Consider the following 17,305-nt stretch of genomic DNA (forward strand, 5'->3'; position numbering starts at 1 on the left):
TATCGATGTTTGTGCATCTCTTTGATATCTCTTTGATAAAGATGAACGACAAATTATCAAAAAATGTGAGTAATAAAAATAGTTTACTAGTTTGCGCACCTATTTATTACTAGTGCAAGTTAATATATTACTATAGATTTTCTTAATTTTCTATATTAGTTAACTATATGTATATTACAAACATATATTAATCTGTATAAATAACAATGTTTATATATTTTTATCGTGAGTCGTTACATTCGGCATAAGTTAAGCTTAAGGCTAATACTAGAACGTTAAACTTAACGTTGCAACGTTAAATTTTCTCTGAGATATAATTATTAATCTATAAAAAATTAATATTTTGTTTCCAATAATGAGTGAAACTAGATTGATGAATTCTGGCTCTTCTCAAATTGATTTTAACTAAAGTAAAAGTTATGATCAATTTTTGCACAATGTAGATGTAAAATTAACACTTTTTGGAATTCTATCTTTTTTATATTTAATCGTTAAAGTCTTTCCATATGTTGAAATCTTTAAAAGTCTGTAAAGAAGAATTAGAATTTTTTTCATTACATTGAATATTGAAAATTTTGAAAACTTGATATTTACTTTACAAAGATGAAATATTATCTTTTACGCAATCACAGAGCTAACTTCTTAACGATTATTCGTATGATATTTGCGATAAGTAATACAAACAGCAATTAACAATCTGATAAAAGGAATATGCGTACTTAATGTTAATTCTAGAGTACCACTGTGAATAAATTTTTGAGCCAGACGTTAATTCAAGTTTAATACAGTTTCCGTTTAAAATAATGAGATTTTTTTTTTTTATAAAAATAGTGTTAGTTTAGTTATTTTAATATTTTGCTTTAACATCTCATGGAAAAAAAAATGCTTAATTATGTGGATGAATTTTCACTCAGCATAATATTAATGTCAGAAAAATAGTATGAGTAGTACTCTAGAGTTAACGACGATTATTGCGTAATTAACATTTCCTTTCAAAATATGTCGTCGAATCAATCTCTTTTTGTACTTTCGAGCAAGGATGAAATGCGATTGAAAATCTTCAGGGTCGCGATTAAATCCATACTTTTCGGCGAAGCTAATTTTTTGGTTTCCACAGGAATACTCGATTTCATTCTTCGATGAAGCCGTATCCCGGCAGGATGTCTGTCCTCCTAAGCGCGTATCTTTGCACAGGTGTGGTCTGCGCCATCAGACTCCGTCCATAGCCTTTGCTGGGCGGCGCGGGTATCTGTTTGGGTAGTTCGCTGGACGTAACCATGGAATTCTCCGTGGTCGACAATTCGTCCGCTCCATAGAACGTCGCTTGATCGTTCGTCTTCTCGATGTCTTCGCTCCTCAGAACGATACCGTCGACGCGACGATCGAACTTCTTAGGCGGTCGAGTCTTCTTGTCCCGCGTCTTCCAATCGGTCTGCCTCTCGAAGGGTCGCGTGACCCTGAGGTATCCCACCGCGCCTTCGTTCGGGGTCGCCGTGGACGACGGGTCGACGATATCCTTGCGGAAGGAGCCGCTGTGCCCCCGCACGTTGACGTAGACCTTGGGCCGACCGCTCTTCAGGTAGTACAGCTTCTCGTCGAGGCTTGGCAGCTTCGGCGGCTGCAGCGACACGCGCTTCTCGTCGTCGAAGGTGTCTAGGCGGTAATTCGGACTTAGGCCCATGTCTCGCACACCGAGGATCGAGTTCGGGATCACCTCGGGATTCGGGTAGCCATCGTTCGGCGCCCGCTGCTCCTCCTTGAGCATCGTGCGCATCAGACCCTGCAGATTCGCGGCCTCGATCTCGTCCGCGCTGTGCAACTCGATCTCGAACAGCCTAAGACGAAGAGAGAAGGAACTCAATTTCATTTAATTTCATGCAGATTATGGCTTTTCGCTAATACGAGCGCCGAAGATTGATATCGCGCGGATGGAACTCGGAGACGTACGGATAATCAAGCGTAAATACACGGTACGAGTAACAGAAAGAAATAGCACAACGTCGAAGCTAATCGGATATTAGCGGTAGGCACCGAGCGACCGGGAGATTGCTTTCTTCATTTTCACGACATTACGGAGGTTAATCCGATCGCGATTACAGGTGTCATTGTTCAGGTATACCACTCTGGCCGAAACTTATTAAACCGCAGCGAGCCGCGCGGGGAAGAGGACAATCGGGAGACAATCGGTTCGTCTAGCCTTAATCGCGGTTACTATTTTGCTTTCGAAATTGCCGGTTGCGCCCGGCGCGGCGTATCGGTGCCTGAAGATACGAATTGTGGTCACGTAAATCTGCCATCGTTGAAATTACACGGGAGCAATTACCCGGCCGAGTTTCTCACGTTTCTCGTGAGCCGCCGCAACGAAGACGGCTTTTCATTCGCGCTAATTGGGCCGCTTTCCGCCGGTGGGAAAGAACGCCGTAGGATTTTCCTCTTTTGTTCGAGCGATTTAGAATCGCGAGGTAAATATCGTTTCGTAATCGTAGTGAGTCAGTCGAGAGAGTTTCCTGAGGAGGAGCCGGTTAAGTAGACTGGAATAACGCTGCTAACGTTGGACATCTGTCGATATTTAGCGAAATTACAATAAAATTGTACTTTAAGCGGGAAGTGGGGAGGCTCGTAACGACGAAAGGCTCGTGACGACGAAAACTCCCACAAATTTGGACTCTACAGGAATTAATTGAATACGAAAATCTTTTGTGTTATTTCTACTATACATTAACGATAAAAAATATATTATTTTTAAAGCAGCTTTACATGTTAATATTTTGTAACTTTGCAAGTGATTTTTGCTAGACATAATAGTCCACAAAGGGACTTTATATTCAATTTATTTCGTCCCACCATTTCAAACGTTTCTATTTCCCTCAAGTAAGATCAAACAATCAATTCAGTGAGCTTTGATGAGGTCTTACTATCTCAAAATGAAATTCGATTAAAGATCGGGCGGATAACAATTGACGGACCGTTGAACTGATTTACAATTCTAAGCGTGAAACGAAAGTGAATTGCCGGTGCAGCGTGCGACGGCCGTGGAATACAATATCGGGCACCGGTCGATGATATGTGAGAAAAAAAAAAAGTGGCCCGGAAAAGGCCGCATCGAGCGAACGCTGGCGAATCGATACCTGTAGTCCTCGGTATCGGGTCTCTCCACGTTGGTGTTTCGCGGGATGTCGCCGTGCAGGGACTTGCCCTCGAGGGATTTGCGCGCGGACAGCTCCTGATCCTGGTGGATGTGATTAGGCGACGACGGTGGCCTCGGCAGGACCATAGCCGACGTGGTCAGCTCGAACACGACGAGCAGCACCGTGGCGCAGACGTTAATTCTCCGCGACATCCTGCAAAGATCGTCCTGCAAAGATTTTCTCCGTGTGAGAAAGATTCTGCCCTCTGTGACTTTATCCTGCTTACTTCTTCTCGGTATTTTTGTAAAAGACGACGCGTAAAATGGACCGATTTTTCATAGTTTTTGACTCGACCAAATTTGACCGAAAAAAACATCTTTTTTTTTTGTAAAAATTAATCTATTTTATCCATCCCTTGTTTTGCTGTCTCATTCATATTGGTCACTTCGTCTTATAATTGAAGCGTGGGTTGGCCACTATACTAAAGAGAAATTGAAGAAAACACTGCCGCGATTGGTCAACTCGTTTACATAAGAGGCACAATGTACGTGTCTCCAATTGAATTCGCCAGAGCGGAAATTAATAACGTGTGATTAGTCGTTGCGTGAAGTAGCGGGACAGGATATCCGCGTAGTTAGGCCGATTGCGCGGGCGCGTAGCGTTATTATTTTTTTCGAGACGTTCGAGGCACGTCCAATTTCACAGGGGCCAGGGCGTTTCCTTACCGCCGAAAAGCCTGCGTCGTGTCCCAGGAAGCGACGACAAAGTAACGGGACGACGCCGACGTGCTCGACCATACCGTGTAACGAGCACGTTAGCAATAAACGTGGTGAAAGTTTTAGCCGCGCGAGCGGCTCCGGCGAACAAAATGATACAATTTCTCTTGTTTTCCTTACGTAAGGTATTCGTACGCGCGCGTTATTCAGAAATGCATTCGGTAGACAATTGCCCTCGGAATCGACTCGGTACACAATTTTCTCGGTACGTTTACCTACTCTCGGCTATACTCTTGCCCGAGAACGGCACGGCGAGACATAAATTCCTCAGAAGAGAGCGCGAAGAGAGAGAGAGAGAGATAAAGAGAGAGAAGTGGCGAGTCTAAACCACGAGAATAACGACTCGTTACACTTTTGCCGCTTGATAGTTCGTGCGTTCCCGATAGTTTTCCGATCTCCCCGAGATCTCTTTCGCGTGTAATAGACGACGCTCGCGCGCGCGGATTCGGAGCGAATCGATATCTGACGCCTGAAGATATCTGCGGGTGCGAAGCGACGAGCATTGTCTCTACCAAACGCTTTGTCTCTGACGTCTCCGCGAACTGGAAACGAATCTGGCGTTTGACGTTTGGACGAAATCGTCTGGCCGTTCCAATAGATTCTACGGCCAGTTTAGCCACGGAATGATAATCGCTCGCCGGGCACGACGATACGTTCCAATAAGCATCCAGCTCTTCTCTCCGATGGTGCAATATAATTGAACGGGATCGAGGGATTACCTCCTCCTCGGATAATACACCTCACCTTGCACACAATGCATGATGCGAGGTGCGAGGTGCAAGGTTGAACGGCGCGGCAAGAAGCCGTTAATTTCGTAACGCTTATGCAACTGTCAGGTCCTTCTCCTCCTTGCTTATTTATAGCTTAATTATTATTAATTCCATTTATGGCGTTTCCCGGTCAATCCCGACGGTGGATTTTTAACGCCGAGAGATATTTCTCCCGCTTTCGGAAAGCCGCTTTCATGAGATTTCACGTTTCGCGTGGCACGTCGAGGTGAGCTACGAGCCATTGTTTTCCACGCACGCCATTATTTTGTCTCAAGGATTAATACCGATATGATTTCGTCAGTTTTACGTTTTAGATATCGAATACACGCGAGTAATGGTTTTATATGTGAGGAGTAAATAAAGCGTGGCACGAGATCTCTTCTCGCGCACTTGAAAATTTAATTTCGCGCTATTAAGAATCTTATTTCACTAAACAAAATCCTACTCTTTACATTTTACTCGAGAAGAATCAGTCAATTAAGTAACACGAACTAATTATGTAGAATGACTGCTGAAACGTCAAGTATTTCCGCGTCAATTGTGAATCAAATTACAATTACCCTGACAATTGACAATAATTGCGCGGACAATTTGAGGTTTTATTCGAAAGGCACGATTCTCGGATCCATTTGTCAGTAAGCAATTCTAGCGGTCGTCAGTTCGCGATAGCAGTAAAAACAACGTTCTTAAAGAGCAAATAAAATAGTTTCTTTTTTTTTCCTTCGACCGTGAAAGTATCCGCGCCGACCGAATAATTACAATCTTTTTTCCGTTCCCGCGGTGAGTCGTTGGAAATTTTTTCGTTTGGTTTTGTTCACTACTTTCTCTGCTACCCTCTTGGATGTTTTATATTGTCTCCTATTAAAAATTTATATGTGTATATATATATATATATATAACTTCACCAGATTTAATGGAAAATAAAAAATGGAAACGTTTGTCGAACGTCAAGAGACAGCGACGGAGTATAAGTCAACAAAGTAAAGTATGTATGATGCAGAATGATACGTGTATTACAACCGATTGCGAAAGCAATTTAACTGAGGTGTTAATCTGGCCAGGAAATCTGTTTCTCCGCGGCTAGAAAATCTTCAAGGATTTCTGAAACCGAATACTTTCTAGATCACGTTTTACAATCAGTGAAAGGCCTTAGAGTGGTAGAAATATCTCGCAAGTAAGACAAATTCCTGATATAAATTCAAGGAGCAGCGATCTACGCATTACTGTAATAACGTTGAGTAATTGGATCGCGATAGCGGCCTACATCGAGAACACGCCATATCCCAGAATGGTGTAAAGGACAAGGAGCCCAAGTACCGCAGTGGTAGTAGTAGAAATAGAGAAGAATATACGGAGGACGTTATCAAACCGGTTTTCACGAAAACAGATGTACTCGCGCGATAGACGTATTTACGCGAATCTGCAGCCGGACACAACAGGAGCTGTCCGGCAATCACGGTGTTACCGTTCATCCGGCTGAATTGTTACAACGCGTACACAATATAATATAACGGGCAAGTCCCTTCTTTTCTCGGGAGAGACCACGCGCTCTCTCGCGCACGAACGAGATCTATTCGCAGGCGCGCGATTCACCGCCGCTCCGTGGGTGTGGCTCCGGCGAACAGGTTCTCTTAAAAAGTGCAAGTGCAATCGTTGCCCTGGTGAACGTGAGCGTCGGTACCGACGAAGGCTCGATGAAGCGGAGCGTGCGACTCTCCGTTCCACGTGGGGAGCCCGGCCGACCTGTCAAGTTCTCACCAACAAGCGGCGGCGGCAGCGGCGGCGCTTACCGAATCCCGCGCGCACCCTGACATTTCGTGTCGACGTCATCGTTCGCGATGCATTTTGCACGCGTGGGTTTTTTACTCACGCTAACCGGCAATTTTCCCCTCTCGCCGTGGCGCAATACGCGAGCTTGTCGCTGCATTACGATATCGCCAGGCTAACCGGCCAACCGGTCGAACCCTTTTTCGACATTTCCGATATTCGAGCTCACGAGACTAACTTTTTATTCCCGGAGAACCGGGACAGCCACGACGTACGTCTAATTGGGCCTCCTGCATTTATCATTTCACTTCTTAGACATCGCGAAGACGCAGAAAGTCCAAGTAAATATGCTTAATTTTCGAGAAAGTTACAGACTCGATCGAGTCTTTCATTGCGGTCGGAGAATAATCGAAATCACGCGGTTTCCCCTTAATGGTAAAGAACGTCTTCAGAATTTCCGCTGGGAAGTTGAAACAGGAAATAGCAGGCGGTCTGACGAGAACTTTTTCTTCTGAACGTTAATAATCACTCCAAGATATCTAAATTCAAGGAAGAATCGCCTCTGTGCTGTTGATAATCAGATATCACCGCTCGAACAATTTTTAAGATGGAACGGAGAATCGATAGAGGAAATAACTTTTAAAGAATAATAACGACAGACGAAAAGATTCGACGGGTCAAACTTAAACGGGAAAATAAATCTTCTTTATGCATCGTGGAAACTCCATGCTGATTCGAATCGAAGGGCTATTTGCACATTTTATATCGATCACGAAATATCGCACCGGTTGAATGATAGATCTGCCATTCTATCGCAGATCGTGGGCGAGCCCGCGCGTTGAAATAGAACAAGGCAGATTTGTTATTCCAATCCATTGTGGCGTTTTTACCTTTAATTAATAAATGTCTGACCAAAACGCGAAAGATCGTCCATCAATCGTGTTTGCGCTCAGATATCACGTCATGTAAAATTCTCCCATCCGGGACAACGTCGCGCGAACTGCAGCGCAGAAAAAAGTTAGCGCGAGGAATGGCGAACGTTGCGGCCGATTTTTCGTCGTATCGCTAAAAAACGTAGGTCGGTCGTATGTCACTTCAGGCGGGCACTCGATCTATGAGTCGCGTCGCGTATGCCGTATGCAGATCTCGCGAGCGAATGAAGACGAAACGCCGGCGAAGTAGGACGTGGGGAATTTATTGTCGCAGCCTCCGCTCGTACGATACGAGACTGGAACGAATAATTTGAATGCAAACAGGGATTCATAAATAAGTCGCTGATACAGTTATGTCCGCGCGGAAAACGTCTAGGAAGAAATATTCAAGAAGTGGCATTTATGAAGAAACAGACGTACGCTTGAGGAGGAATATTAATATACTTAGAAAGTATAAAACGAAATAGAGGACGAAGCAGACTGTTTCATGTAGAACAAACTTCAGAAATTATGAATTCAGAACACAAAAATAACACAGAAACTTACAATTAGTTGAATTACTAACTTGAAATTTCGTTAAATTTGGACAAATTAATTGTTTGCATTCTATGGTACAAAGAGTAATGCATCGCTTCTACAATCAGAAGATGAACATTTTGAACAAATAATATAATCCTCAAAATAATATTTACTTAGTACAATTAATATTAAAATTTACTAATAAAAATGATAAATATCTGACATTTTTTGCCTGTTGCTATTAATATTAATGAAATTATCAATGTGTAATATTCCTCGGTAACTGAGCCGTATCGACCTACAATGTATGTGTATATAATTTGTGTTTTGAATTAATTTTCGAAATAATGCCCACGAATTATGAAATACCCGTATACATTGCATTAATAATGGTATTATTACAATTATACGCGTAACGCTACATTATGAATGTAATTATTCGTTTAATCTTTTTCACTACGGATAGCAATGCGCGTATTGGATGTTACACCAACGAGTTTTTAATTAATTCCTATATTGCTTCGTGCTTGCGACGAAAAATTTTAGACATCGCAATATCGTGATTATAATGAAACGTGTCTGTAATAAAACAAAGGAGCTCGTATCCGCTTGTAAATAACAAAACTGAATTGTAAGAGGATAAGACGAAATCGGTGACGCGTGCCAGCCGATTTCACTATTAATTAGTATTCGTAATCGTGCGCAAGTTTAGTATTCGTAAACGACAACGGGATCAATGTACGATCGAAAGTTTCTTTCTTCCTGTCGCGACGCGCTCGATTTGCTCTCCCTCGGGGAGGATTGGCAAGGGATAAATGCCAATTTTTTTGTTGGACTCTCGAGAGATGTTCCCTCACGACGACGCGGGGATTCCTAGAAAGCGGCGCGCGATTCGAGATTATTGGGAACCCGCTCGTCGATCATCATACCGCCGCCGCAGCGTTAAATTACGCACATCGCGCGGACAAAACGCGGCAACGATGGTCAACGAGGTATCGCGCTCTATCGGAACTTAGAAAGTCGAGGAAACCGTCGGTTGCATGCGAACTGGTCGACTCCCACGCCACACTTACGGCCACTTGCCGTTCTTACGTAAATACTCGCGGGGCGCGCGTTATCGCTCGCCGATCGTCGATCGGCTCCGCAGCGGAAGGAGCGAGGAAGACGGAGGTGCAATTAAATTCACACCAGAACGAAAGTGAGAGCGGGTGGTCAAGGCCCGCGAGGGTGAAGAAGGAGAGCCGTCTCCTTTACGAATAATTTCGAGATTTGTATTTCGAGACCTTCGAGCGTACAAGTTGAACAGTCTCCTTATAGTTGCATCGATCATTTTGTAGTCCTCTTTAAAACGTCGACGTCACCATCGCATCTCTCCTCGCTCGTTGTACGTACGCGCGCGTTACGAAATCCCGAGGGGGATGGAAGAATGTTTCGCAACGGCGCGGCGAGCAGAAATAGTACGGTATACACCCGGCTGTGTGTTCGCGATACGCGGAAGACGAATAATTGACGAGCATTATTCGGCGTGGCGCCCATCCGCGAATCCGTCTTGATGAAATAAAAGTGTGTTACGTACCGTTCACTGAGGGGGGAAAAAAAGGGAAAAAAAGACCCGCAATTGGAGCGCCGCGCCTTTCCTTCTTCCGTTCGCTCCGTGCGCAGGAAATGATTTCCCTCCCGGGAGTTTGAAAACGCGCGAGTCATCGCGCGGGGGCCCGCTTCGATGGATCGATCACGATTGTCCCGCGGCGGACACGAAAACGAGCGCGGGACTTAATTGGTCCTTTACGTAATCGCGCTCGTTCGAGCGCTCGCGCGCGAAATCAAAGTCACCTCGTCTTTCACCCTCCCCCCTCCCCTTCCTCCCACACATTATGCGGAAGATCAGGGAGGACGTGAAACTTTTCTCGAGGGACGGAAATTTTAAGGTCGATCGATCGCGCGAGTGATCAACGCCGAAGACGAAGCGTTTTAATTGTACATCCTTCGCGCTCCGATTATTCGCGCGTCCTCTTGTCTTTCTTATTTTTCTAAACGCTAAATCAGGTTTGTCGAGAACGGGATAAGAGCAGGACAAACAGCTACGCTTCGCGAACGTGTATAAAGGAACGTTTACGAGGCTCGTTTCGATTACGAGTTCGCGACTGTTCTTTGTTCGAGCTGCAGTTTCGCGACGGCGCGGCGTTTCGCAACGCCGGGCAATTAAGTTTCATTAAAGTATATTGGCGGATAGCGAGCGGTTTAATCTAGCGCGAGCTGACAGTTGCGAAGTATCTATAAGTGAATATCGACTTACGTGATGCTTGATATCGCGACGCAATACACATAGGCGCGGCCTCGTTTTCAAGATCGTCCCATTATTCTTTTGCTTCTTTCTTGTTTTTAATTTTCACGAAATATCTTACAAATTATCGACAGCAACAAGATTCAATTCGTGAATTATATATCGTCACAACCAAGGGATGTGTTAATGACGATTGTATTCTAGAGGTGATAAATGGGTCGCATAATTTCTATCCCGCGGACTCGTTTGTCGCGTCACTCAAACATTCCGAAACTATATCTTTACAGATCACCCGTCACGCTATACGCGGAACGAAATTTAAGTCCTCTGACTTTACGAGCGCGAGGTTTAAGCGCACACTAGCGGTACGGGGATAACCGCGACGATAAAATCTGAATGTCGCCATTTCCACATTGGAAACGTCGTTGCACATGACGAATCTTCCTCGCCTTGGTCTCCGTCGCGCTATTTAAATTGATCGTCGCGACCGTCGTCGTGAAATTCGCGAGATCGAACGTAAATCGCAGAATCTTGATCTGGTTCAATTGCAGCAAGTCGCGAAAGTGTGTTATCTTTTGTACATTAAAAACAATGTAACTTACAATAGTCAATAACAATATTAAAAATTAATCAATTGTTGTTGACATGTAAACGAATGCTACACGAAATAAAGAATGACAGATGAAATACCTAAAAATTTAGCAGAAACCGAAAGGAATTTTTATTATTAATTTTAGTTTTTTTTTTCTTAATTTACAAATTAAAGAAATATTTTGGACATTTATAAAAAATTCTTTGATATTGTTAACATTTATTCAAATATAGGAAATAATACTAAATTATATATTAGTTTAATATCAAAATTTTTTTTGTCGGTGTTAGATACAGACCCAAAAATAATTTTGTTCGATCATCATTAAAATAATTATGCAAAACGTTCAAGTTGCTAGAATGAAATATTTTACAGCATTGTTTATCACGTTCATTCTATAATACATAATGATTTTGACGGTCCAACAAAATTACTTTCAAATCTAGCTAAAGAGTCGAATCTGAATGTACTTGAAACTCACTTGAAGCTACGAACATACGATCTTCTTGGATCCAACGTTCCTACGGATCGTTCTCCGGCTGTCGCTTCTTCTCCGCAAAATCCGCGATCGCGTTATTCTTCTTCGACAAATGGATCACTCGATCTCTTTATTATGTAACGCGCGGTCCATTCGTCCGCGTGCGCGCGAAGATCGCGCCAATCGGTACCATTCGCGGCGAGGAACAAAACGTGATCGCGGCTCCGTGTGCACTGCGGCCAAGGATCGAGTGAAGGTAATGAAATAGCTAAGTGAAGCGATCGCCGTCTCTCTTTCTCTCTTGTTCTTCCCACGTGCGGCTACCACCACTCCTCGCACTTCGGGGTCCTCGATTGGTCGCGTATCTCTCATTGGCGGCTTTTAAAATCCTTTTCGCGGCGCACGTGGCTTGGCGGAAACGCACCTGTCAAACATAATCTCGCAACAGGGTCAATTTTAACGATGTAGAATCATCAATTTGAGGATCGGGTTTTCCATGCCTTTGATAAAATAGTTTTATATTTTTATTTGAATTTCGAAGGCACAGTTTCCTATGATACGAATGTGTTACAAGGATTGTGGTAGCAAATTGAGTTGTTTTGCTTCAATGCTACGAGGAAGTTGTCGCTGGTGGACTTCTAGAGTTAGCTTCATCTATCTACGCGATTAGTATAATAGCCGCGTACCACGTAAATAAAGTCAACATTGTCGCCACACAGCGGTGACCATTGAATTTCTCGCGGATATATCAAGATGACATCTTTCGCGTTCCTGATATGCGTCGCGATAAGAATACAGTTAGCTTTATATTCTGGTAAGAGACAACGAGGACTTTAAAATTAAAGTGATACTTTATCATGATACTTTGATGCGTGTTTTGATATCTTTGTACTTTTAATTTTACCGCAAAATTTCTTTTGCATATCTAAAGTCAAGGGGGATTTGTTTGTTAAAACAATTTTATTTATATTAAAATATATATGTTCTGGTCTTCTTATGACGATAGCAAGATAAAATTTTTTATTAAATTTAAAATAATTTTTTTTCCTAAAATTATTTGTAATTACTTATTAAAATATCTCTCATTGCAGAATCATTCAATATAAAAGATTTTCATGTTCCATTGCAGTCCATTGCAGTTCCATCTAGTGATGAACTAGAATGACCTCGATGCTTATAAATGTAGGTTACAGCTGTACATAAAATTAATTCTTATGTTTTTTTTTAATGCAGGAAGAATTAATTTTGTTTTGTAACAAAACAGCTTGACCAAGGATGGCTATAGTTGACATTTGACATCTAACTGTCACACAAATCCGGCGGTCCTCGCAATGAGATGAGGCTCTTCTTTTTTTATCTCTCTCTCTCTCTCTCTCTCTCATTTTCACCGCCGTTAACCCAGAATACACACATCTATCTTCTCTATTATCTACTTTTTTATGCGTGCCCTCCTCCCCTCGCCAAACTCGGCAATTCCGGCAACAATGAAACGCGGTTTCCCATGAGAAGTATTTGCGACTCCCAATCTAATTAGTTCGCTCGTCGCGACCTTTTTTCAACTCATTAACGTTAATTCGAAACAAGTGGGCGTGTGACGTATGCATCAGCTTGTTCTCGTAAAAGTGCAAAAACTAGAGTGTTTCTGAAATGTGAGCTAGCCAAGGAGATCCAATATTTGAATTAAAAAAAATTGATGTAAATATATAAATATATTAATTAAAGATTTTGATGAATCGAAACACAACGAGCTTTCTTAATTTGCAAATCATGATAAAAAATTGGTAACTCTTGTCCTTTGTTTCAACAGCAACTCTCATCATGAAGGGATTCTATGAAATTTCTGCACAAACCGACAACTTCAAGCACAGAATTATTTTTATATCGTAAAACAAATAAAACCGATCGAACGTAATGAGAGGGAATAAGGTGTAGAATGCGGGCCGACACGTATCCTCGCGTGCGCGGCATTGTTCACACGTGCGCGCGTTAAACGAGAGGCGCTATTTTAATTATTGTCCCGTCTAACGGAATCCGCTTTGAGGAAATAGCCGGAAATTACTCGCGCTCGCGCTTACGGGCAAAAGCATGTCGGTGCTGCGAGCACTCGCGACGCATCCTCGGATGCCGCCGAGCCGGGGACACGACAATGCATTCGTGGACGCATTCCGTGAAACGGAATCCTCATACGGAAATCAGAGCGCGTATCCGTCGAAGACCGCCGCCCACGGTAAGCGCGGACCGTAGGGCGGGAAGTCGAAGGTGAAACGTCGACGCGGCGCGGCGGGAGAAATCACGTGGATGCGTCAAACAAACGTAAATGGAAGATACGATTGTTAATCGTGTACGCGGATTGAACGAATGAAGGCTTCAAGCTGTCGCATCGCAGACGAACGCTCTCTCCTTTGTTCTCCTCGACTCGACGCGAGTTTTCGCCTTTTCCTGTCGTCGTCGTCGTCGTTGTCGTTGTCGTCACGGTTGTCCGCCGAACGAGAGAGGGGCGGCTGCTGCCTCCATCGAATGACACCGCGGATGGACATTACGTCACACAAATCGAAAGAGAGAAACGCGTGAAATAACAGATTATTACGACTCGGCGTGAGTGCGTAATAGGCACTTACGTGCGATCGTAACCGCCAAAACCCACGACTCCACTTACCACGTGTGTTTTTATGCGATTAGCTCGCGCACACGACAAAGTAATTACGTGTGATCAACGGGTCGTGGCTAATTTGCTTATCGCAATTGTCACGGACGGTGATAGAGCCGAGAAAAAGCGGTCAATTAAACGCGCTCGCGGTGTATCTTTATTTTCTTCTCAGGGACCCGCGTGAGAAACCGCCAATTTCAAGTTCAAATCTGTATGTAAGTCTGATCCTTTTCCATGCGCTATTAATCTACATTCAACAATAATAAGATTAAAACTAGGGCTGTTGCTTCTTGACAACTTTGAAGCTTTAAAGTTTGAAGCTTCAAAACTTGAAATTCTTTTTAAACCTTCGAATATTTAAAACTATTAAAAATAACAACCCAATATAATTAAAACCGATGAGAAATGTCGGTCTACAGCGGATCTCAGATGTCAAATAATTTTTACATAATTTTTTATGCAAACTGGGAATCGGAAAAATTCAGATGATTTATGTTACGTTACGTTGCTATGTAATTCGAATAAATTGTTGGACTTTGGAACGCCTGCTATATAGAACGAAAGCGGTGGAGGAGGTGAAACAATAAACACAGAGCCGCGTCGAGAAGTGAAAGCACCTGCTTCCCCGAAAGAACGCGCGTCCAAATTTGGCACGCATTAATTATCCATCGCGCATTCATTCGCGCGTCGTTCGGGCACCGCGGGGCGGTTCCGCCGTGCGTTGATGTATTATTTGCAATGCGGAAGTTTTGCGTGGAAAATTCGTGCACGATGTACCTCGATCTTCGCGTGAGGTTTCGATTCTGGAGAACGAGTTTGTGTACACAGACGAAACACGGAGGGATCGGGCTATTACATAGTGCAGTCCTGCGAGGAACAACAACGGCGGAAACAACGTCCGAATCGCCACGACCACCGTAAAGAGGCCAGGTCTCATGAAAAAGAGTCGTTAACTCGAGTAAAGGCCACGACGAAAAAATCGTGCCACTTCTTCAGGCCGACGGCGCGGCTCGGCGTCGCGATGTGGCGCGATCGGACCGCAACTAGACCGGATAAAAAACCTGGCCGCGAATCGCACACCTTCGTGAACACGAAGACGAGTTTTCAAATTGTTTATTTAAGAACGGATCGCCCGGCTGGCTTTCGAAGCGGAACAACCGCGCCTGCTTTTATGTTTTATCGGTTCGTTAAAAGTTTTCGTATATTATCGGATCCGAGCGGAAGAGGTGGCCGCCCTGACGGTCGGGAGAGATGGCAGAGATCGTCGTACTCTCTCGCATCCCGTGTCGCGATAATTACGAATGTTGGGGACAAACGAAATGTATTGCGAAACCAATGTGATGGGAAGGGCTGAAATAGCGGCGACCGGTTTCCGAGCTGGTCGCAACAGCCGGCGCGGCGAAGTGAGGTGCACCTTCGGGCTCAGCTCGAGCTAAAATGGAAAGCGATTTTAAAAGCGCCGGGCAATCGCGTTATTACTATCACCTTTCCCTTCTATCGCCTCGGGTAAGCGAGATATAAATCGCGTGTATGTGCGCGATATACCCGGCGGTACCGGCGGCACGTAATTAAGCGAGCCTCCTGCAACCTGCCTGCGCATATCTTCCACGAAAGTTAGATCGGCGATCTAAATTATCCGAGCAATGACGCGCCTCGGATTTTGTAATGGGATTTTTATCGAGTATGGTAGCTTTATTGTATGTACATACAAATGATAAGTGAATAGCTCCAGCTGACAATTTGGCGAATATATTTATGTTCTGTATTGCTGATTTTCATATCGGTTCTTACTCTGTACACACTCTGTGATTTATGCGACACCTGAAAACTGTCACTTACTTAAGATATTCTTGAAATAAAATTCCCCAAAATATCGAAATCTTAAGAATATCTAAAAGATATCTTTAAAATATTTCTAGAACTTTTTTTAAAAAAACTGTTAAAGATAATTTGTAGAGTTTCTAAAAAACATCTAGACATTTGAGTGGCGAATGACATTTTAGAAGATATCTTCAAGACATGACTTTTCAAAAGAACGTAATATATCTCAAGACATAGCAAAAAAATACTTTTAAAAATCTAAAGGAGATTTTTTGTGTGGGTGCAGCCTATGAATACCCCCCGACCTATGACATCTTCGTTCTCATAGGACTGAACTTTGCTTCGTTTCAGGAAGAATACATTTCCGAGAACATCAGGTGGACGCCGATAGACTATTTCAATAACGCCATCGTGGTGGAGCTTCTCGAGGGCAAGAGACCACCCGGTCTTTTCTTGGTCCTCGACGATGTATGCGCGACGCTGCACGGCGGAAGCACGGGTGCCGACGATGACTTGAAGAAGGTGCCTGTAGCATATATTTGTAGCTCTGCAAATTAAATTAAAATATTATTATAATACAGTATAAATTATCGTATATCGCGTAGAAACTGGCGGGAGCGGCTAAGCAACATGCCCATTTCCAAGATACCGGTGACGGTTTCGCAATCCTCCATTACGCCGGCGTGGTATCCTACTCTGTCGATGGATTCTGCGATAAGAACCGGGACGTCCTCTTCTTAGACCTGATCGAATTGATGCAGACCAGTACGAAGTAAGCAATCCCGAAGGCCGTTAGCATACAACTATCGATTGTCCGCGTGACAAATTATCCCGAAAGCGAGTTAGCATAAGTTACACACGCTTGACGGGAATTAATTAGTCCGCGTTCATTTTCCAATCAATTTGGAATATTCAATGACGAAAGAAATTGAATAAAGACGCGATTAAAGAGAAATAAAATAATACAAAAATAAATTTTTATGTAATAACATGAACTTTTTATTTCCAAGTATTGTTTTGAGGTATTTGAGGTATTGTCAATTACGTTATTCTACGTTTTCTATAATTCAAACAAATGCATAATAGCGTTTTAAGTTAATATTTAATATTTAGTTTCTTGTTCAGTTGAAAAAGGCTATTACGTAAATACTAGTAATTCCTCGATGATTTAACATAATCATCAGATAATTCTAACCAACGATTGATTGCGCGAATTTATTTACGTAAGAACCGCATACGCAAAATTTCGCAAAAGCCACGCACAAAGCAATAACTAGAAGTTATAAATTCTCAAGAGTTTCAATCAAATAAATTTTGCATGAATTTAACTTTTTTTAATCTAATATCTATTTTTATTCATCTAAATGAACTTTAATTCCTCTTTATTTTATTAATTCCAAGAATTAGGAAAAGATAAATAGTAAATTAAATTAAGGTTAAAGTTAATATACATTGACGAAAATGAACATAAATGTCGCTTACTCTTTCCTACAAATTAAATATCTGCGTTTGCAATTTTTTCTCAATGCTAATAGCATTGGGATTATTGAATAAAACAATGCTTCGAAAAGGTAGAAAAAATAGATTATCT

General features: G+C 42.8%; 2 protein-coding genes across 3 annotated transcripts in view; one reads left to right on the top strand and one right to left on the bottom strand.

The window, feature by feature from the left end:
* LOC105838422 (unconventional myosin-Ie) overlaps positions 1-17,305 on the top strand; it is a 30,948-nt gene that overhangs the window by 9,785 nt on the left and 3,858 nt on the right. Inside the window, exons 11-12 of the mRNA XM_012683969.3 lie at positions 16,066-16,236; positions 16,320-16,486. Of these exons, the coding sequence (XP_012539423.1) occupies positions 16,066-16,236; positions 16,320-16,486 (338 nt within the window). The remainder of the gene's footprint in view (positions 1-16,065; positions 16,237-16,319; positions 16,487-17,305) is intronic.
* On the bottom strand, positions 87-12,262 carry LOC105838423. 2 transcript variants are annotated; one of them, XM_012683971.3, is made up of 3 exons: positions 11,250-12,262; positions 3,129-3,355; positions 87-1,835 (listed from the first exon to the last, which is right to left on the bottom strand). In XM_012683971.3, exons 2-3 carry the CDS (start codon positions 3,338-3,340, stop codon positions 1,130-1,132), a joined length of 918 nt encoding a protein of 305 aa, XP_012539425.1. In that variant the 5' UTR covers positions 3,341-3,355; positions 11,250-12,262; the 3' UTR covers positions 87-1,129. The 2 variants fall into 2 exon arrangements, with proteins under 2 accessions (XP_012539425.1, XP_012539427.1); XM_012683973.3 differs by lacking the exon at positions 11,250-12,262 and adding an exon at positions 10,189-10,957.

The sequence above is a fragment of the Monomorium pharaonis genome, chromosome 4 (assembly GCF_013373865.1).
Source record: "Monomorium pharaonis isolate MP-MQ-018 chromosome 4, ASM1337386v2, whole genome shotgun sequence".
In the NCBI taxonomy this organism is placed as follows: Eukaryota; Metazoa; Arthropoda; class Insecta; order Hymenoptera; family Formicidae; genus Monomorium; species Monomorium pharaonis.

Coding starts and splice junctions, on each gene's coding strand:
- LOC105838423 (XM_012683971.3), bottom strand. CDS start 3,340: ATGTCGCGGAGAATTAACGTCTGCGCCACGGTGCTGCTCGTCGTGTTC. Junction 1,836..3,128: donor CCCGATACCGAGGACTACAG/GTATCGATTCGC, acceptor TCTTCGTCTTAG/GCTGTTCGAGATCGAGTTGC.